The 23,591-nt window shown below is 38.5% G+C and overlaps 1 protein-coding gene across 1 annotated transcript in view; it reads left to right on the top strand.

Moving 5' to 3' along the window:
- Positions 1–23,591, top strand: part of CERS6 (ceramide synthase 6) — a 322,915-nt gene that overhangs the window by 254,703 nt on the left and 44,621 nt on the right. The window contains exons 7-8 of the mRNA XM_060302302.1: positions 12,555–12,683; positions 15,827–15,933. Coding sequence (XP_060158285.1) covers positions 12,555–12,683; positions 15,827–15,933 — 236 coding nt within the window. The remainder of the gene's footprint in view (positions 1–12,554; positions 12,684–15,826; positions 15,934–23,591) is intronic.

The raw sequence follows: 23,591 nt of genomic DNA, 5'->3' as shown, positions 1-23,591 counted from the left end.
ACTCCATACAAATGGAAATCAAAAGAAAGTTGGAATAACAATTCTCACATGAGACAAAATAAGCTTTAAAATAAGGACTATTACAAGAGACAAAGAAGGACACTACATAGTGATCAAGGGATCAATCTAAGAAGAAGATATGACAATTGTAAATATTTATGCACCCAACATAGGAGCACCTCAATACATAAGGCAAACACTAATAGCTATAATAAGGGAAATGGACAGTAACAGAATCATAGTAGGGGACTTTAACACCCTAGTTTCACCAATGGACAGATCATCCAATATGAAAGTAAATAAGGAAACACAAACTTTAAATGATACATTAAACAAGATGGACTTAATCGATATTTATAGGACATTCCATCCAAAAACAGCAGATTACACTTTCTTCTCAAGTGCTCATGGAACAGTCTCCAGGATAGATCATTTCTTGGGTCACAAATCAAGCCTTGGTAAATTTAACGAAATTGAAATCATATCAAGTATCTTTTCTGGCCACAATGCTATAAGACTAGATATCAGTTACAGGAAAAAAACTGTAAAGAATACAAACACATGGAGGCTAAAGAATACACTACTAAATAACCAAGAGATCACTGAAGAAATCAAAGAGGGAATCACAAAATACCTAGAAACAAATGACAATGAAAACACGATGACCCAAAACCTATGGGATGAAGCAAACGCAGTTCTAAGGGAATTTTATAGCAATACAATCCTACCTCAAGAAACAAGAAACATCTCAAATAAACAACCTAACCTTACACCTAAAGCAATTAGAGAAAGAAGAACCAAAAAACCCCACAGTTATCAGAAGGAAAGAAATCATAAAGATCAGATCAGAAATAAATGAAAACAAAATGAGGGAAACAATAGTAAAGGTCAATAAAGTAAAAACTGGCTCTCTGAGAAGATAAACGAAATTGATAAGCCATTAGCCAGACTCATCAAGAAAAAAAGGGAAAAGATTCAAATCAACAGAATTAGAAATGAAAAAGGAGAAGTAACAACTGACACTGCAGAAATACAAAGGATCATGAGAGATTACTACAGGCAACTGTATGCTGATAAAATGGAAAACCTGGAAGTAATGGACAAATTCTTAGAAAAGCACAACCTTCCGAGACTGAAACAGGAAGAATAGAAAACATAGACAGACCAATCACAAGCACTGAAATTGAAACTGTGATTAAAAATCTTCCAACAAACAAAAGCCCAGAACCAGATAGCTTCACAGATGAATTTTATCAAACATTTAGAGAAGAGCTAACCCATATCCTTCTCAAACTCTTCCAAAATATAGCAGAGGGAGGAACACTCCCAAACTCATTCTACAAGGCCACCATCACCCTGGTACCAAAACCAGACAAAGATGTCACAAAAAAAGAAAACTACAGGCCAATATCACTGATGAACACTGATGCAAAAATCCTCAACAAAATACTAGCAAACAGAATCCAACAGCACATTAAAAGGATCATACAACATGATCAAGTGGGATTTATTCCAGGAATGCAGGGATTCTTCAATATATGCAAATCAACCAATGTGGTACACCACATTAACAATTTGAAGGATAAAAACCATATGATCAATAGATGCAGAAAAACCTTTCGACAAAATTCAACACCCATTTATGATAAAAACTGCAGAAAGCAGGCATAGGGGGAACTCATCTCAACATAATAAAGGCCATATATGACAAACCCACAGCCAGTATCTTTCTCAATAATGAAAAACTGAAACCATTTCCACTAAGATCAGGAACAAGACAAGGTTGCCCACTCTCACCACTATTATTCAACATAGTTTTGGAAGATATAGCCACGGCAATCAGAGAAGAAAAAGAAATAAATGGAATCCAAATCAGAAAAGAAGAAGTAAAACTGTCACTGTTTGCAAATGACATGATGGTATACATAGAGAATCCTAAAGATGCTACCAGAAAACTACTAGAGCTAATCAATGAATTTGGTAAAGTAGCAGGATACAAAATTAATGCACAGAAATCTCTTGCATTCCTATACACTAATAATGAAAAATCTGAAAGAGAAATTAGGTAAACACTCCCATTTACCATTGCAACAAAAAGGATAAAATACCTAGGAATAAACCTACCTAAGGAGACAAAAGACTTGTATACAGAAAACTATAATACACTGATGAAAGAAATTAAAGATAATACAAACAGATGGAGAGATATACCATGTTCTTGGATTGGAAGAATCAACATTATGAAAATGACTCTACTACCCAAAGCAATCTGCAGATTAAGTGCAATCCCTATCAAATTACCAATGGCATTTTTCAGAGAACTAGAACAAAAAATTTCACAATTTGTATGGAAACACAAAAGACCCCGAATAGCCAAAGCAATCTTAACAAAGAAAAACGGAGCTGGAGGAATCAGGCTCCTGGACTTCAGACTTTACTACAAAGCTACAGTAATTAAGACAGTATGATACTGGCACAAAAACAGGAATATAGATCAATGGAACAGGATAGAAAGCCCAGAGGTAAACCCACGCAAATATGGTCACCTTATCTTTGATAAAGGAGGCAGGAATATACAGTGGAGAAAAGACAGCCTCTTCAATAAGCGGTGCTGGGAAAACTGGACAGGTACATGTAAAAGAATGAAATTAGAACACTCCCTAACACCATACACAAAAATAAACTCAAAATGGATTAAAGACCTAAATGTAAGGCCAGACACTATAAATCTCTTAGAGGAAAACATAGGCAGAACACTCCATGACATAAATCACAGCAAGATCCTTTTTGACCCACCTCCTAGAGAAATGGAAATAAAAAGAATAATAAATAAATGGGGCCTAATGAAACTTAAAAGTTTTTGCACAGCAAAGGAAACCATAAGACAAAAAGACAACCCTCAGAGTGGGAGAAAATATTTGCAAACGAAGCAACTGGCAAAGGATTAATCTCCAAAATTTACAAGCAGCTCATGCAGCTCAATATGCAAAAAAAGAAACAACCCAATCCAAAAATAGGCAAAAGACCTAAATAGACATTTCTCCAGAGAAGATATACAGATTGCCAACAAGCACATGAAAGGGTGCTCAACATCATTAATCATTAGAGAAATGCAAATCAAAACTACAATGAGATATCATCTCACACCTGTCAGAATGGCCATCATCAAAATATCTACAGACAGTAAATTCTGGAGAGGGTGTGGAGAAAAGGGAACCCTCTTGCACTGTTGGTGGGAATGTAAATTGATACGGCCACTATGGAGAACAGTATGGAGCTTCCTTAAAAAACTAAAAATAGAACTACCATACGACCCAGCAATCCCACTACTGGGCCTATTCCCTGAGAAAACCATAATTCAAAAAGAGTCATGTACCACAATGTTCATTGCAGCTCTATTTACAATAGCCAGGACATGGAAGCAACCTAAGTGTCCACTGACAGATGAATAGATAAAGAAGATGTGACACATATGTATAATAGAATATTACTCAGCCATAAAAAGGAACGAAATTGAGTTATTTGTAGTGAGGTGGATGGACCTAGAGGCTGTCATTCAGAGTGAAGTAGGTCAGAAAGCGAGAGAGGGGCATGGACATATATACACTACCAAATGTAAAATAGATAGCTAGTGGGAAGCAGCCCCATAGCACAGGGAGATCAGCTCGGTGCTTTGTGTCCACCTAGTGGGATGGGATAGGGAGGGTGGGAGGGAGATGCAAGAGGGAGGAGATATGGGGACATGTGTATATTTATAGCTGATTGACTTTGTTATAAAGCAGAAACTAACACACCATTGTAAAGCAATTATACTCCAATAAAGATGTGAAAAAAAAGAAAAAAGTGTCCTCTTTCACTGCCCCATTCCTTATTGTTGTCTTTCCTTCTGTGCGTGTTTCTGAGAAGCAGCCCACAGTGATCGGAGCCTGAGCTCTGGAGTCACACAGAACTGGATGCAGACCTGCCTGTGGCCTGTCCTTACTGTGTAACTCTGAAAAAATTACGTCACTTTTCTGTGCCTCAGTTTCTTTATAAATGGCGTTCGAAGAGTACTTACCTTATGTGGAGGTTGTTGAGAATAAATCTCAGTGTCAGAATCTTTGAAGCCTGAGAATTAGTAGGCAAATCTCAGGATAGATAGAAGTTCACCAGGTAATCAAGTTGGAGTGGGGCTTGGAGAAAAGAAGAGAATACACAAGAATTCCATCCAGGAAAACAGAAACAAAGACAAAAAAGCCCTGAAGGGCCAGAGGCCTGCATGGGGGCAAGAAAGTTGCCAAGTGAATTCTGCACGTAGAGTTCTGTCTGTGAAGGGAGGTGGGGAGCTCAGGCTGCTGAAGGAAGAGGGATTAGGAGAAGCGAAGACTGATGACAATAATAAGAGTTTCCCGTCACCCCTCCTGACAACTTACAACATAATCCCAACCTGGCTGACCTAAAGGAGACTTCTTCCATCTTCCATCTAAAGCACTAAGTTGAGACCTTGATGGCGTATTGTCATTTGGGACCCCAAGGGCGTTACAGTAGATATGAGGATGATGGCTTTTCCGTCCTGATTTTAGTTGAACACAGTCTGCCCCCTACTGATCATTCTGGACGTTTTCAACCTGAATGGGTTTACTTGATATTAAGTGTTGCCCTTGCCTTTTTCCTCCTGAAAAAAAAGAATAAAGTTTGTTAACCTGCGTATCACTTAAGACTGTTATGTTGAGTATATTTTAAATGTCTCAGAAGTGACCCTTCTGGCATTAAAAGCTGTACAAAGTAGTGTGGCTGGGCCAAGAGTAGTTATTTATTTATTTATTTTAAATATTTATTTATTTTTGTCTGCGTTGGGTCTTCGTTGCTGCGCGCGGGCTTTCTCTAGTTTCAGTGAGCGGGGGCTACTCTTTGTTGCGTTGCGCGGGCTTCTCGTTGCAGTGGCTTCTCTTGTTGCGGAGCACGGGCTCTAGGCGTGCAGGCTCAGTAGTTGTGGCTCTCGGGCTCTAGAGCACAGGCTCAGTAGTTATGGAGCATGGGCTTAGTTGCTCCCCGGCATGTGGAATCTTTCCGGACCAGGGCTCGAACCCGTGTCCCCTGCATTGGCACGCGGATTCTTTTTTTTCTTTTTTTGCGGTACACGGGCCACTGTTGTGGCCTCTCCCGTTGCGGAGCACAGGCTCCGGACGCGCAGGCTCATCGACCGTGGCTCACGGGCCCAGCCGCTCCGCGGCATGTGGGATCCTCCCGGACTGGGGCACGAACCTGTGTCCCCTGCATCGGCAGGCGGACTCTCAACCGCTGCGCCACCAGGAAAGTCCTGGCATGCGGATTCTTAACCACTGCACCACCAGGGAAGCCCCAAGAGTAGTTTAAACAGAGCCCAGATGATGTATATAAGTCCAGATGATGTATATAAAGGCCTGCAACTCCTGGAGCTTGTAATTTGGCAAGACTTGTAGTTATGGAGAACATCTGAATACAAAGATTCAATGAGAAAAAAGACGTGTGTATAATTAAGGAAAATAGCTACATCATTTGAAAGCAGAGTGCATTTGGAGAGTGTACTTTCAATGGGAAGAGGAAAGGAAAGCAGGGAGGAGGACTCCAGGGAGTTGCAAATTAAGTTCTGAGCTCTGGCCAGGCACAGTGGGAGGGTATTGGGGGCACTGTCTTACTGTGTTCTATTGTGCAAATAAAATTTTATTGCATCTTTTTCCACAGTAATCAATTAAAGATTAAATATCAGCTAAATAATTCATAGTAGATGAGATTATATGACTTCTTGATGTTAAAATGTGCCACAAATGTTACACAGGAGAAAGATTGGGTAAACACTGCTTACGCAGAAGTACTTTATTTCATTTATGTATGTTCCCAGAAGCTCTGAAGTAATGGCACATGTAGCAGTAGAGAGAGTAATATATTGCATCCGGACAGGCAGCTCTTGTTTTTACAAAAGCTCAAGCTTTTTCTGAAGAAGCTCCTCGATTTTAAAATGATCTTGAAGTTGTAGTTATAGTTTATCATGAGAATTTTGATGGAGATACCTGCCAAAACTCTTTTTATTTTAATGATTTATCTGAACTTTGAAAGTAATAATGGGTTACTTCTGAATAGCTATGAAAATTAAACCTCTTACATATTCTGTATTTAAAGAAAATGTGATGAAGCCAGCCTTGAGCCTATGCAATTGCCACATCTCAAATTACATGGCTGAGTTTCCCATGTTATGCCTTTGATGTGGCTCTAAGGCAGGGCTCATCAAACTTTTCTGTAAAGGGCCTGCTAGTAAATATTCTAAACTTGGAGGCTGTATAGTCTCTGTTGCAACCACTTAACCCTACCACTGTAGCAAGAACACTGCCATAAACAATAATTAAACAAATGGATGTGGCTGTGTTCTAATAAAACGTTATTTACAAAAACAAATGAGGGCCAGATTTGGCCTGGGGGCCATAGTGTGTCTTTCTCTGCTCTAAAGTTGAGTCACCTGTACGCACAAATTTGGTGAACAGTGAGGATGTCAGCTTTGAGAAGCTAGTAGAGATATTCACATCACATCAGTATATATATATATATAATTTTTTAATTAATTAATTAATTTTTTTTTTTTTTTTTGCGGTACGCGGGCCTCTCACTGTTGTGGCCTCTCCCGTTACGGAGCACAGGCTCCGGACGCGCAGGCTCCGCCGCCATGGCTTACAGGCCTAGCCGCTCCGCGGCATGTGGGATCTTCCCGGACCGGGGCACGAACCCGTGTCCCCTGCATCGGCAGGCGGACTCTCAACCACTGCGCCACCAGGGAAGCCTATCAGTATATATTTTAAAAACATTTTGATAGTAAGAGTAGCAAGTTTAAAGTCTTTAACCAATTAATTTCTTAGCACTTACTATTTTTAGAATTATATTTGTAGGAGACAGGTATCTCCCTCAAGGACCTAAATCTGTATATATTTAGGCCCAAAGGTGAAAAATCTAGTCTATTGGGGAAAAAAAGTGTAAAAATAAATTTGACTTTAGATTTTGTGTGAATGAGGTTTTGTTCATGGACTGCTTTTAGAGATGAGATAATTGAATCATTCCTGCCAGGACTCCTCTACTTTATAATTAAACGTTTCCCAAATAAATCACAATTTTTCATCCATTTCCAGATTTTCCCATAAATATTTACACCAGAGTGCATAGGCTATACATGAGAATGAGAGCGAACTTTAGTTACAATTTTTGAAGAACTTGTTATTTGAAATACCTTTCTTTAAATGGCACATTTAACTGGTTCTCTTTAGAGTGAGCCAAAACTCAAGGCCAGCTAAAAATATAATAACCAAGCAAATGTGGGAGATTCCAGATACCCAAAGGTTGACATTTACATTTACATACATTATATGAACTCCTTGCATCGTGCGCTGGTAAGAGAAAGGTATAATTTTCAAGTTGCCTAATATGGGGCAAATCAGAATCAACTGATTTTTATAAATCACTCTGAGTATACTTTCATTGCAGTCATTGTCTTTACAACCTGGACAGTTTTGTAGTCGTTTGTTTCTTTGCTTTTTAAGAGGAATATATATATGTTCATACTCTTAGTCAGGACTTCAGCTATTCATAGCCTAAGGTTGAAAATCTATTATATTTTCATATTCCCTCAATGGGAAAAGTATTTAACTACGATTATTCTTGTCACACGTAAGTTTTAGCTGAAGTTCTCCCCATCTCCGTGAGTGGAGGGGGAACCTGAGTGGACACTCTCCCCTGCACGTTTCCAAGTTACAGGCTTGAAGTACACTTCCTGCACAGCCACATTGCTCCCCGACATTCTGAGTTTTACCCCCGGGTTGCACAATCGCCAGGGAAGAAATAGGGAGAGTGTTATTGATCTCTAGAAAAAAAGAGCATGTTACTCTGTTAAAAGTCCTGCTCATTTCTTTGTACCTTGAAGACTCAAATAAGAAAACTGTTGTTTTAAAAAAACAAAACACACAGAAATGAGAGATTTCTATTACTGCTATAGTTGCCATAAAATGAAATCAGTTTCAAATTATGTTTCTGTCCCTCTGTTCCATAGAGAGTTTGAAAATCTGTTAAATGGTTGACCTGGTATTACCTGATTTCTATTCATGAGTTAGAGTATGTTTATTAATGATATTTATTTATGATATTTATTAAATTTGGGAAAGCTGGCACATGTCATTTGCATCCAAGAAAGAAGAGTCTTTTCTTTGTCTTGCATAGTGGTATGTCATATTTTTCACCATACGTGAGCATCTAAATCAGCCATCACTTAAAACCTTGGTCTTCTTACTCCTTTTTGAGAAGGTTCGCCAATGCTTTTCTTTATTTGTTACAAAGATTATTCCCAAAAGAAACTGCATAAAATTGTTAATACTTTATCCAGCAAATGAGAATTTAGAGAACAAGTTTCTTATTTGTAGTGAGTTGCTTAAAAATGAGAATAGAGTTAATTTTGCTCTCATAAAAATATGTATATCAAGGTGAATTTCTGGTGCTTCCTGAAAACAGAGTATTATTTCAAAGCCTCTTTCAGCCTGACGATTGCAAATGGAGTTGCATCACATAGAACATCAGACTTATGTCTTAATGAGAGGGTGACCTCTCTGGCCCTTTGATGCCGATCTTTTATTGTGCAGAGAATTCCCCTGGAGAACTGAGTTAAGGATGCCGATTCTCATTCTAAGAGTCGGGGATGGAGCCCAAGTAGCTACAGGTTTACTTGCACCTACGAGTTTCTGATGTGAAAGCTACACAGAACAGACTGAGACTCTGTTCTGGGTTCGCTAAATGTCATTCAGAAATATAATAAGGAAAAAACAGCGTTTTCTTACCAACTTCTGGTATTAAAATGAATGGCTTTTCCTTGAATCTTTTCATTTTAGGCTTATTCTAATCGTGCTTGAGTCAAGTCCATATCTATTTTTTCCCCTTGTCTCTGATAATTAATGTAGGAGAAGCCACTGGAATGAGGGGCTGGGGTCAGGGTAAATATCAGGAAGGGAATGTAGAAGGACCCCTTGACTAGAGCTATGAATGTATCCAGAAACCATATGGCAGAATGACAGGAGGTTGGGGACCACTGATGCAGGTAGCCAGGCCAGTCGTCAATTTTGTCTAAGGACTTTGGGATCCGTCTTCAATATAAGGGCCAACAAGAAATCACAATCTCTACCTAACTGATGCTACTGAAAATGGAAGGAGATATTCTCAGCCTAAAATGCTAAGTTTCCTGCAACTTGCTTGTACCCAGTCACTTTCAGCAGTAACAAACATGAGGATGGGCATTTCCCACCATGCACTGATAAAGTGTAAATTGACAATTCATTTAAAAACTGTTATTTGGACCAGATTCACTGCCTATTCAAAAAAATGTGTCAGGGTGAGGGAATGAGAGTAACAAAAAATAATGATTGCAGGGATTTTATTAAAGGTATTTCATTGTGTATAATGCTTTCTGAAGCAGAAGTGTAAAAGACAAAATCCATTATTCATGCTTTTCATGTTCATACAGATATGACAGTATAATGAAAATTGGTCTTCTGCAATGAGCATAGCTTTGAGCCCCTCAGTCATAAATGTTTTCTAGGACCAGGGGATTTATATGCAAAAATCATCTTCACAAAGCAAACTTTGTCTGAAAAATAAGGCTTTTGTTTTTAGGACAGCCTTGCTATATTGCCAAGGGCGTTGTTTTATTTATTGACATATATATCAGATACATGTTAGGAAACTGAATTATAAAATGGCCCTAATCCTCCATACGTGTTTTAATCAGTTTATGTTTATTCATTTTAAAATTAAATCGAGAAAACCTCTTCTCTTTCAGTGAATCAAGAGCAATCATTTAGGGCTAAACAATGAGAAATGTGGAAAGTATTGTTCTGGTTAGGTACTCAGCTAGTTAGACTTTAAAATCTGTGAATTCAGCATGGGAGAATATAAACTCAGTGAACTGTTGAATTAGCACTCTGTGTTTTTATTTAATTATGTTTATGAAACAGTATAAAATATCAGTTGATAGGTTAGCTCCACTTTAATTGATCCATTGTTTTGAAGTAGCTATTGTCTGGTAGATCACTCTATGCCAGGTGATACATTTCTGATAACAGCCTGTAGTGAAGAGATTTCATCCTCCTGTGGGAAACGTTATCAAAGCAATTTTTCTCGTATGCCTTAGGCATTTTGGTATTGTTCAACTCTAATGCTTTAGGAAAATCCTAGAGACTACAAAAGCATCAGAGAAAATCAAGAGAAGTAGGTAAAACTGGTAAGTTGAGTCTGTCCATAATCACTGATTAAATAAACTCAGAGCATGGTCTTCATTTCTCTCTGCCAGTGAGCTGAGAACTAGATGCAAATGTGGGTCTGGAGGAAGGAGTATAGTGGTAGGTCAACAGGCGGCAGGAGTTTGCACAACTTGGTACTGTAGTTCTACTGTGGCCATTAGAATGAATTAATGCAAGACAGATGATTCTGCCAACAGTGGTATTCACCATCATGGCAACACGGAGACTAGGTTAATTGAAAATAAGAGAAATAGTTGTACTTCATTTTTAAAATTATTCGACCTTATTTAAGAAACTAATACATTGTTTATCCTAGTAATAAATCAATATGGTTATCAGTAAATGTCTGGCACTTTCCAAGGCAGAAAAGTAACCTCTGGACACGTTCACCAAAGTGTATACAGAACCATTTAAACATTGTGTGTGTTTTTTTAAATATACCCATTTTAACTTTATTTCATCATTGTCATTTAAAGCTTGATTTTATAAAATATAAAATGATATTCTTAAAGAGTTCTGTAGTACAGGAATTTAAACGGTAGAAAAATCCATAGCTTTATAGGTTTAAGTTATATAAATTAAAATCAAATAATTGGAAATTTTTTCAATATGGGAGCTATACAGTGAAATAAACGGAAAAATGACCTAATGGGAGCAATATTTCATTACTTACAGATTATCATTAGTTACTTTCAGGATCTAAACAAAAAATATTGTTTAAATGTTTTAAAACCATTTTAAAGTCATCATAGTCGACCTTTCAGACCGCAAACTGTTTGACATCAACAGCATATGTATGTGTGCACACACTTGCTGTCTTTTTCTCTCTCTCTCAGTTGCAAAATACGCGTCTCATTTTGGCTAATTTATCTCTACATGAATGGCCCATAAGAGAGTAGTCCTCTTTCTCCATGGTTTCAAGTAGATCATCTTGAGGGCTAGTCCTGGCATTTAAGCCCCAGAGAAGTTCAAGTTTACTCTGGGAGAAATTCAGGTTAAATAAGAGTAAAAATATCAGTAAGAGAGACACCATTTCTAAGCAACAGAAATTCCATGTTACAATAAACCAGGTGGCCAGAAGATACATCAGTACCAGAGAAAGATGATCTTTTCACATGGGCCAAGAAGCAGCTCCCTTGAAGTTGACCAAAATGAGGATGGCCAGCTTACCATTACTTTTGCCAATTATTTTTTTCTAATGACTGTAGATGGATAATGGTTAAAATTGAGAGCTTGTTTGTGTAGGACCCATCAGAAAGGCCAACATATTATGATTCTTATTTTAACATCTCATTGGGCATATTCCAGGAGAAGGATGCCAAATCTCCAGCCACTCATAGTCAGAGAAGTGGTCTAGTTGGACCTGCACTGCTACCCAAAAGATTTTCCTAAAGTACAAATCCAAGTAATACCTTCCTTTGCTTAAAACCTGTTGACTGAAAAAAAAGGCACAACCTAAAAGTTGAGAATTATATAATAAAACATAATTCTCACATTGTCAAATAAATGACGGACAAAACTGAGTCCTTAAGCTGGGGACAGCATCTCCAATCACTCTGAGAGATTGCTCCGAAGAGACAAAGGGGGAGCCAGAATATATAGGGTTTTTTGCAACAAACACCAGGTAGTCGGAACATCAAAAGATTCCTGTTAATGAAAGAAAACCAGATACCTCAAGTTAAGGAATTTAGCTCTTTTCTGTATAGGGGAAGATGCAAGAGTCTGGGCTCCCTGGAATCGTTCCTTCGATATGCACCTCAGCTATCTGGGGCCAGTATCCTGTGCTTTCTCATCCTGAGTCTCCTCAGGTGCACTGTCAGGGGTGGCTGCAGCAGCTGACTGCTAGATGGGGGGCATCCTGTTTCCATCCTGAGTTTTCCCAGGGCTCACTCTAGGGGAGGCTGTAATGTGATGGCTTGATGGCTACAACATCCTTTGTTTACTGATATGGCAGGCAATATTTTTCATTCACCAAATCCTATGGCTGTTTCTCCCATAGCTTCAAATTCCTTGGCTTCTTACAAAACATCCTTTATGATTTGGCCTTAGTCCTGGTGTTGATCACGTTTTCCACAGTCACTGGTGTCCTGTGTTTCTCTCCCAGGACTCAGTAAACTCTCAAAAGTGTAGAACTATCCCTTACTCACATTAGTGTTCCCAGTGCTGGGCCCATAGAGAGCCTTAAAATTATTGGATGAATGGTTGAATAGATGAATGGAAAAGCTGTGTTGCTGCAAAGTCCTAACTAACATGCCTGTGTCTTCTCCTTCCCAGGACTTTGGCGTCATGTTCCTGCATCATCTTGTATCTATTTTTTTGATTACCTTTTCATATGTCAACAACATGGCCCGAGTAGGGACCCTAGTCCTCTGTCTCCATGATTCAGCCGACGCTCTTCTAGAGGTAAAAGTTTTCTTTCATCTGTAAGAAGACAAAATCTGGAATTCAGGAAATCCCCCAGATCATCAGTTTTTCTAGGGTCTGATAGATGGTGCTGGGAGAAGTTAGTACATGACTGCTTTGAAACTGCGGAGTGTTTTTTTGTAGGTTAAATTGGTGAAAGTGAGACTTTAGTATATAAAGTGGTGTGCAAAAAACATTCACCAAGTTAGCATTCTTTATTAATAGAATAATAAAAACCTTAACCCTTCCACACCTAAGAAATGAGTGTTTTACAATAGGAAAATTACTATTTGAATAGGTTTTGTTTCTAGTGTTACAGGTTTCACACTGATTTATCTGGGAAGCGTATATAGCTCAGTTTAGTTAGTAATAGTACATCCTGATGAAATTAATGAGTAGTCATAGTTTTTATTACCAATATACATATTATTCCTAGTATTTTTATAGTGAAAGTATATATGAATTACAAATTTTATATAAAAACTATGTTTTCTGTGCATGTAAGTATTAAGAATATCTGAGGAAATATTGGTTGCACTTTGATTAAGTTTCTAAACCATTATCACTTAAAATTACTAAAGTAGCAAAAAAAAAAGAAAAATGCTTCTAGCATATTTCAAAAGATAAAATCCCAGGTAAAATTTTGATGCGGTATTTACTCTTAATCATGGCCTCCATGAAGAGACATACTCAATAAGGTTATATAACTATAGTGTTTTTCATTTTAGTCCTAAGAAATTTATATAGCTGGTCAAAAATGAACTTACCAGAGTACAAATTCCATGTAGAAATGGGTCTTAGAATCGGTATGTTTATTTTTTATTCCTGTTGGCCCACAGTTCTGCCCCTTTGAAGCATGTGCTACCACTGTGAATGTAGAATAGAGATGCCCTCAAGTAATTATTTGTTATTCCAATATAAGCAGAAATTCCAGGCCATAAAATTGAATCTGCTATAAAGGCAATTAGTCAAGGTTTGAAGTGTATACAGCACTTCATTAAAGACTCTGGTCCCTATAAGGTTATGAAACAGAAAAGTAGTCCTAATGGGTTGGATATGTCAGATGATAGTTTGGCGCTATGGTTTTTAAGTGAGTCAAGCTAGATTCTATTCAGCACATTTTTTTTTCTTTCTTTTTTGCGGTACGCGGGCCTCTCACTGTTGTGGCCTCTCCCGTTGCGGAGCCCAGGCTCCGGACGCGCAGGCTCAGCGGCCATGGCTCACGGGCCCAGCCGCTCCACGGCATGTGGGATCTTCCCGGGCTGGGGCACGAACCCGTGTCCCCTGCATCAGCAGGTGGACTCCCAAACACTGCGCCACCAGGGAAGCCCTCAGCACATTTTTTTAAAGGAAAAATAAAACTAGTATAAAGGCAATTTCCTGAAAATCAGTTACCATGTGGTTAAATCCTAAGTATGCTTGGAGGTAGAAATTTATATAGCAATATACAGTTTTGAAGTCAATCCTGTATAATCTGCCACCTCTAATGTCTGGGGAAATGGATGGCATAGTGCTTGGCAGAGCCATAATTCAGAAAATGTGGGTTGAATCATCCTCCACCACTTTTATCTAGAAAAGAAAAATAATCCAGAAATCCCAGTCATGTGGCTTAAAAGCAAATGTTCTTCATCATTTGGATTCTCTTTGACATCATAAAATAATGCTTGAGAATATCCAAATAATGAGATATGTTGACTCTTCAAAGTGGAATCTATGGCTTAGACATTTCAGAAAAATGGATGTTGAATGCTTTTTTTATTGAATACTGGTGAATGAACGTAAAAGAAAGCTACATGGTTTACGTAGCCAGAAGGAGGCAGAAGATGCTTTTTTTCTTTCTTAGTATAAGTTGTGGTGTCACATCCAAAGTATGCATGAAATTAAAAGTTCATAATCCTGGCTTCCACTCAATTAATAGATATTTCCCCTTAGGAATATATTTCTCTGGTAGCTTTGTATTTTACTTAAAGCTATTAAATTACAGCTTCTGTGGATACTGTCAACAATCCTTTCAAGTTTGACTCAGCTAATTTAACTTTACAAGAAGTAGAAAATAATGTTATGAATTTAAAAGACCTCTTCAATTTATAACCCTGTGTGTGGGTACTGTGAATTATATGTGAAAATGTAAAAAGCAGTAATCAAGGACAATTATGTTTTCAGTGTCACCTGTTCTTACTTAGAATCATCTATAAAAAGTAGATGGCAGGGACTTCCCTGGTGGTCCAGCGGTTAAGGCTCCACGCTTCCAATGCAGGGGGCGCGAGTTCAGTCTCTGGGCAGGGAATTAGATCCCGCATGCCACACCTAAAGATCCCACAGGCAGATCCCGAGTGCCATAACTAAGACCCGATGCAGCCAAATAAATAAATAAATTTTTTTTAAAGTAGATGGTAGAGAAAGGGATGCATTTCTTCCTTCGACTAATTTATAATATAAAAAGTGGTCCCTTAAATCACTACCATAAATTATTAGTGTACTTCTCACAGACATTCTGAACATGAGTGACTTTCATCTAGAAAATGACCCATTCATGTAAATTTGAAAATTATACCCAAGTGGATTCGCTGAAATAATGTGATCTTGACACATTCATTTCTAAATTTGTGAGGATAAGCCAGGAAACTGTCTCCCCAGAGCACTCCTTATACCTGTTTAAGGAAAACCTATCATTCTAAGTAGAAAGGGGGAAAAAAATGCAGGAAGGCTCAATATTCTCTATAGAGTTCGTGACCTTAGTGTTTGGGACTCATTAAAAGTTTAAAGGATTATGTAGCACTTTCTGTTTTGACCTCTTATGCCAAATTCCTGTTTTGGCATCTTTGGCTTGCTAAGATCATCTGTAATGCAAGAATTTCATATTTTTCTGTTTTCCTGAAATCAACCATATAATTGAATTTTTCAGGTTGCTGAATATTTTATTAAATCTCTGACAGTCAGTAGTTCTACTTATGGTTAATATCACATTTCACTCGACTTATGGGTAATTTATAAATATGATACATGATGCATGACATTTCAAAGTAGCAGGCAGTTTTATGCCTCTGGTAGGTTATATCTTAAAGGAGACTCATGCATATTGAAAGAAGCTTTTCATTTATCAATTTAACTAAATTAATCTGTCACATTTCTTCCTTTCATAGGCTGCCAAAATGGCAAATTACGCCAAGTTTCAGAAAATTTGTGATCTCCTGTTTGTTATGTTTGCCATGGTTTTTATCACCACACGACTGGGTATATTTCCTCTCTGGTGAGTATGCCAGTCTTCTTTCCAATAAAGGCGCCCCATCCAGATAGGTTTTATGAACCATTTTCCTGTTGAATTTCACTCCAGATACTTAGTAAGAAGTTTAAAGAAAGCGAGGGAGGGACTCAAGAAACAGCTTGATTTCTTCTTCCAGAAGGGGGTTGCATTCTTTACGGATATTTTCCACAGGATTGTTAGAGAAGGATGTGGCTTATGTAGGTTCTTAAGCCACAGGAAGCTGTCTGCCATTTTAGGCTCCAATCTAGAGTATGATTCAAAAACCTTAGCCATGAAAGTTTGAATTAAGAAAGGAAATATGGTGTTGCAGTCAGTTAGATATCAGGGATCATCCTGTACCAGGGGTTCACCAAAGGTTGTCCCTGGACCCCCAGCAGCAGCAACTGTCACCTCTGGACTTGTTAGAAATGCAACCTATTGGTCCCCACCCACCCCAGACCTACTGAATCTCAGACTCTGGAGATGGGGCCTGGCAATCTGGATTTTGATACGCCTTCCTGATGATTCTGCTACACATTAAAGTTTGAGAACCACTGTCCTGTATAATTCTCCTCATCAGCTGCATTTATAACTAAAGCAACTGGAAAGTATAACTCAAAAGTAACCCTTAAAATGATCTCTGACCCCTTAATGTCTGGATGTCATTAGCTAAGAAAAAGATAATGACAGATTTGGATGGAATTTGACAATCCTTTCTATAGAAAATAGGTCCACTGTCATTAATTTTTATGGAAGGCTATTACTTCTAGAAAAAAGTGATCCCTCCATATCACTTAAAGTCTACCATTGATGGCAGATTTCTTTCCATTTTGAGAAATTGATCTGAATGGGAAATGACAGCAACGGAAATTGGAGAAAGTGGAGAAATGAAGGGCTGCCTTTTCAGTCCAATAGGAAATTACAAAAATAAAGTTGGGGCTTTTAAGCGAGTAACATCTATCACTGAGGTTCCGTAAACAAATTAATCTCACACACACACACACACACACACACACACACCCCTTCTCCTTGAGGCTGGCAGCTCTTTCTCATACTTACTTATTATGAAAATCGTATCCCAGCAGCAGTGCTGTGTATTGGCAACAGGCATATATAAAATGTCATTATAGTTTTATATGATTGTAGGTAGCAAACATTGAAGTAATTTTGAATATAATGCATCTACAATTATTTCAGGATTGGAGCTCTTTCAAGATTACTAGCAGAACTAGTGGTAGGAATTTAAATAGAAGGAAGTCAAGCAAAATCCAGGAAAAATATCTCAAAAGAATAATAGAAAACTTTTCCTGCTTAGGATTTCTGAGAGAACCTGAATTTTAAAGAAGTAAGAATCACTATCAAGTACTTTCATTTGCTTATTTCCCTGTAAGGATGGAGTTAACGTTGAGATGTATCTCTTCTCCTCCTTTCTAGCTAAGGTGCAAAAGCTCTTCAGGTTTAGACAGCAATGAGTTACCTAGAACATAAACTCAAAATATAGAAATTACGTAATGCTGCTAATGAATAACTCACGGGTATGCCCTGTGATGATGATATAAACCAGCTGCTTAGAAAAATCCTTGTAACCAAATACACAACAAGAGCTGATATTGCAAATGCTGGAGGGCTTCTGCTACCACGGCCCTTAGCGCAGCCAAGTTTTTCAAAAAGCAACTTGTGGAGGGAAATGTTTTATTGTTTGGGAGACAAGAAGTAATTTCTGTATACCTGCTGCCATTGTGGTTGTGCATCCAGTGAATGAAATCCTTGTCAGATATGTCTCATAAATTATGTTAGTGCTTGGATGACCTTTGTTTTGATCCTGTTTCTATTTCTGGAGTGTAATGGGCATAGAGAGTATTTAAACTAGTAAGGTGAATGACAATAACAAATAGTGTTTTAAATATTTGTCTTAATCCTATGAAATTATTCAAAAGTTCCTTTTAGATTAGGGAATACTAGAATTGGGAGGGACCCTATAGGTTATTGGCTCCAAACTGCTCTCCCACACCTCTGCCCAGATAGGAATTCTCTCAATTTCCTGATTAGGAGTATTGCTTTAGAGGTCGAGGGAGAAATAAGTTTTTAATACGAAACAGAAACCTGGGTCTTTATAGCTTCTAAGCTAGGAGTTCTTAATCTGGTTCAGAACCCCCTGAAACTGTTTGTAAAACGTATGTGTGTACATTTTTTTCCTGGGGGGCAGGGCCCGTGGCTCTATCAGATTCTCAAAAGATCTGTGACTCCCTCCCCTTCTCAGAAAAGTACCTTCTGGGGCTTCCCTGGTGGCGCAGTGGTTGAGAGTCCGCCTGCTGATGCAGGGGACATGGGTTCGTGCCCCGGTCCGGGAAGATCCCACATGCCGCGGAGTGGCTAGGCCCGTGAGCCATGGCCGCTGAGCCTGCGCGTCCGGAGTCTGTGCTCCGCAATGGGAGAGGCCACAACAGTGAGAGGCCCGCGTACCACAAAAAAAAAAAAAAAAAAGTACCTTCTGGAAAACAGACAAAGTGTACGCTACCACTTCTGATTGAAAGCTCTTAAGAACGTGAAGTTTTCTAATATATCATCTGTAGGCCTTCTCTTCAGAAAGCATCTCTAATCCCTTCAGTTATTCCTGCTTGTTCTCCTTTGTTCCTCAGAATCCTTGTCACGACGTTCCAAATGTGGACTGGCTGATAGAAAATATAAGACCACTAACAAAAAGCTGTATTCGGAACTGCATTTCTTCTGATACAGCTTGCCTTTGCATTGACATTGTCTAAGGAGCTTTCACCTCGCACTGGTGGCGATCTGATAAATAGCTGAGCTGCTGCCAGACCAAATTGCCCTCATCCTACATTTATTTCATTTTTATGTATTTTTATTTCTAATTATGATTCATTTGTATACCTAATCATACCACCTACATTTATTCCTGTTAGATTTCATCATGCTGTTTTCAGATATTCTAGCCCAATTAGGGTCTTCTGAACCACATCCAGTGTCACACTTATCCCTGCTACTTTTATGGTACTTGCAAATATGCCTTTCATGTTTCTCCCAACTCACTGAAGAAGAACGTTGACCCAGAGGGACTCCTGGTACACTGTTTCTTTAAGCTGACCTCAGTCTCTCAACCACCAGTCTGTCTTTATGATTTTTCTACTCATTACCATCTTAGAACTGCTGTGTCATTATACCTGCTATTTTTCCATATTTTTAAAAGGTGTAATAAGAGATTTTGTCAAAGGTCTTGTGAACATGAAGATTTACTCTGTTACTTAAGTCATTCTCTGCACAAGTGGAGGCGGGGTGAATAAAGAATAACGGCCCATCTGGGTGACTTGGTTTTAGGAGGCCTTTTCTGGCTCCTGGCTCCTCATTTCTAAGTGCTCACCCCCATCTGTTTGATGATCCATCTGCAGCAGTAGGCTTACCAGTCTAAAATTTCTGGTTTCTGCCTTTTCCGTATTGTCTAGGTGTGGACTTTTACCTTCTAACATACTACCACTTTTTATGTATTTAATGAATATTTATTGGGCACTTACTGTGTAACCAGTACTGGGCTGGGTGTTGAGACTTCAATGAGACATGGGCCTCCCGTGGGGCACTTGCAGTTGAATCCCTACGGGTCCCTTCAGTATTCTGGTTGATGATTGTGTGGGGCGTAGAGACTCTCAATTATTTTCTGAACATTTATTGGAAGTAAATAATGGAAGTGGATTGTCAGTATTAACTAGTTTGGTTGCACGTACCGAGGAGCTCTGTCAGCTGAATGAAGCATTGTTCTAGGTAGAGTATATGTGTGTAAAATAGTCACTCACTGCTGGAGGGAAGGTGCTGGAGGTACACTGGACTTCAGTTCTAACAAGCATTTCATAGACTTATTTCTCCCTCAAATATTTGCGCTTCAGCTGGAAGGAGAAATAAAATGATTCCTGTGCCCTCGCTTCTTTTAGTTTTCAACCCATTTGCTTTGGAATCACCAGCAATACCTTGCAGGTTCCTCCTGACTACAGTTGTGTTCCCACGTAAGCCATCAGAATTTTTGTGATTTGTGTGTTTGATGACACTTGACTCATTCTCTCTTGTATCTTTGGTCCACGCCTCACAAAGTCATCATACACCATGATTAGCCTTTTCAGAACCATACACTGCCCGGACTTTTCTTTTGGCCGTAATACGTCTTCTAGAACAACACTATCCAAAAGAAATATGATAAGTCAGGCTTCTTAGTCATTTAAAATTTTCTAGTAGCCACATTAAAAAGTAAAAAGAAACAGGTGACATCTGTTTAAATAACGTTTTATTTAACTCGGTATATCCAAAATCATATGATTTGAACATGTAATCAGGATTAAAAATTGAGATATTTCGTTCTTTTGCTGCATACTAAATCCTTGAAATCAGGTATGTGGTTCACGTTACTGCATCTACTCAAAAGTCTATGTATTTTAGCCTTTACGTTGTAACTGGACAGTGAATGATTTGCTCCTTTTTGAGAGTAAGCCTATCCATCGTTGTAAGCTGTTACCGTGTTCGTTGATCTGCACCTGCCTTTCCTCAACTCCGTTTGTCTGTGATCCCTGAAGTTCCTAACAGCTTTCCATATTTTATGAAGCTTTGGTTTCCATTGGCGTAGGGTAGTTTGTGCTTAATCCCATTATAGCATCTATCACAGTGCTTAGCTCCCAGTGGCTACTCAGTAACTATTTGTTGAGCGAATTAGGTACTATTTAATCCCAAATTGTCTCACATCTGTTTTCTTAGTTGAGCTCCTTAACTCATTGTGAAGTAGGTAGGTGCAGTTTTTCTCCTATTGTACAGAGAAAGCCAATTCATTTAGTCAATGATTTACCTAGTCTCTCTGGACTCTGGTCTCCTGACATCAGTTCAATTCATCAGGTACTTACTAAATTTTAATTGTCCTCCTACAATACAGTGTACTATATTATTTAAGAATTAGGCCATAAAGCTGTTGATGAGGCACATTTCCGGTAGTTGCTACATAAAAAAAGAGTCATTTTTAAATCACTGTCCCTATTATTCTGTCCCAACCAAGACACTGCATTGTAAGCATCATCAATTTTCAGCCATACATTAGCATCTGGTATCGAAAGAGGCAAATCCACAAAGAACCTGAAAGGGAAGGGGCACGGTGCAGTCAGTAGAGAGACTGCTTGCTTTGAGTCACGGTTCTTCTCCTCACTGCATGTCAGGAAACCAGCTGTGTAGCTTCTCTGCATCTGTGGACTCGTCACAGAAGAATGGTAGTAATTGTTCCATCTACCTTACCAGGAAATGTTAAGGATCAAATAAACTATTGTTTGTAGCAGTGTTCTAGAACTATAAAGTACTTTATAACTATTAAGCATTTTGTAAAAAGGTGTTATATTACTGTTAGAGATGGAAATTTCCATTATGGCCAAGTGGTCAGAAATTTTTATTGCATTTTAAAACCTCCAAGTAGTCTAGATTAAGGAACCATAAGCATAGATACTTTTGAAATAAAATTCTTAAATGCTCTCTCCAATTATGAGAGGCAAAGTATCTTGTTTTAGTCACTTCTGTTCTCAGAGCATGTAATAATGGACATGAGCTGGGTTGACTTAGTCCCTCAAATCCTAAGTGACTGTTCCTATCCTGAGCCAGCAGAAGTAACCATTATTGTTCACAGGATGTCACAGAATTTCACAAAATGCAAGTATATGTTAGGCTAGTTCTTTTTTTCAACATCTTTATTGGAGTATAATTGCTTTACAATGGTGTGTTAGTTTCTGCTTTATAACAAAGTGAATCAGTTATACATATACATATGTTCCCATATCTCTTCCCTCTTGCATCTCCCTCCCTCCCGCCCTCCCTTTTCCACCCCTCTAGGTGGTCACAAAGCACCGAGCTTATCTCCCTGTGCTATGCGGCTGCTTCCCACTAGCTATCTATTTTACATTTGGTAGTGTATATATGTCCATGCCACTCTCTCACTTTGTCCCAGATTCCCCTTCCACCTCCCCGTGTCTTCAAGTCCATTCTCTACACTGCATCTTTATTCCTGTCCTGCCCATAGGTCCATCAGAACCTTTTTTTCTTTTTTAGATACAGTATTTGTTTTTCTCTTTCTGACTTACTTCACTCTGTCTTTTTCTTTTTTAGATTCCATTACATATGTGTTAGCATACAGTATTTGTTTTTCTCTTTCTGACTTACTTCACTCTGTCTGTCTGATGGACAGTCTCTATGTCCATCCACCTCACTACAAATAACTCAATTTCGTTTCTTTTGATGGCTGAGTAATATTCCATTGTATATATGTGCCACATCTTTTTTATCCATTCATCTGTCGCTGGACACTTAAGTTGCTCCCATGTCCTGGCTATTGTAAATAGTGCTGCAGTGAACATTGTGGTACATGTCTCTTTCTGAATTATGGTTTTCTCAGGGTATATGCCCAGTAGTGGGATTGCTGGGTCATATGGTAGTTCTATTTTTAGTTTTTTAAGGAAACTCCATACTGTTCTGCATAGTGGCTGTGTCAATTTACATTCCCACCAACAGTGCAAGAGGGTTCCCTTTTCTCCACACCCTCTCCAGCATTTATTGTTTGTAGATGTTTTGATGATGACTATTCTGACAGGTGTGAGGTGATACCTCATGGTAGTTTTGATTTGCATTTCTCTGATGATTAGTGATGTTGAGCATTCTTTCATGTGTTTGTTGGCAATCTGTATATCTTCTTTGGAGAAATGTCTCTTTAGGTCTTCTGCCCATTTTTGGATTGGGTTGTTTTTTTTTTATATATATTCAGCTGAATGAGCTGCTTGTAAATTTTGGAGATTAATCCTTTGTCAGTTGCTTCATTTGCATATATTTTCTCCCATTCTGAGGGTTGTCTTTCCGTCTTGTTTATGGTTTCCTTTGCTGTGCAAAAGCTTTGAAGTTTCATTAGGTCCCATTTGTTTATTATTTTTTTTATTTCCATTACTCTAGGAGGTGGGTTGCTGTGATGTATGTCATAGAGTGTTCTGCCTATGTTTTCCTCTAAGAGTTTGATAGTGTCTGGCCTAACATTTAGGTCTTTAATCTATTTTGAGTTTATTTTTGTGTGTGGTGTTAGGGAGTGTTCTCATTTCATTTTTTACATGTAGCTGTCCAGTTTTCCCAGCACCACTTATTGAAGAGGCTGTCTTTTCTCCATTGTATATTCTTGCCTCCTTTATCAAAAATAAGATGACCATGTGGGTGTGGGTTTATCTCTGGGCTTTCTATCCTGTTCCATTGATCTATATTTCTGTTTTTGTGCCAGTGCCATACTGTCTTGATTACTGTAGCTTTGTAGTATAGTGTGAAGTCCAGGAGCCTGATTTCTCCAGCTCTGTTTTTCTTTCTCAAGATTGCTTTGGCTATTCAGGGTCTTTTGTGTTTCCATAGAAATTGTGAATTTTTTTGTTCTAGTGCTGTGAAAAATGCCATTTGTAGTTTGATAGGGATTGCACTTAATCTGTAGATTGCTTTGGGTAGTATAGTCATTTTCACAATGTTGATTCTTCCAATCCAAGAACAATGGTGTATCTTTCCATCTGTTTGTGTCCACTTTAATAGGCTAGTTCTTTACTGCAAGTGACAGATTCACAAGTCATTGTCCAGCGACGAATGGGCATACCACAATTGCCAGAGCCTCCTTCTAT

Source organism: Globicephala melas, chromosome 7 (assembly GCF_963455315.2).
Source record: "Globicephala melas chromosome 7, mGloMel1.2, whole genome shotgun sequence".
In the NCBI taxonomy this organism is placed as follows: Eukaryota; Metazoa; Chordata; class Mammalia; order Artiodactyla; family Delphinidae; genus Globicephala; species Globicephala melas.
The sequence above is the reverse complement of the archived record's forward strand: the minus strand, read 5'-3'. Positions and strand labels throughout refer to the sequence as shown.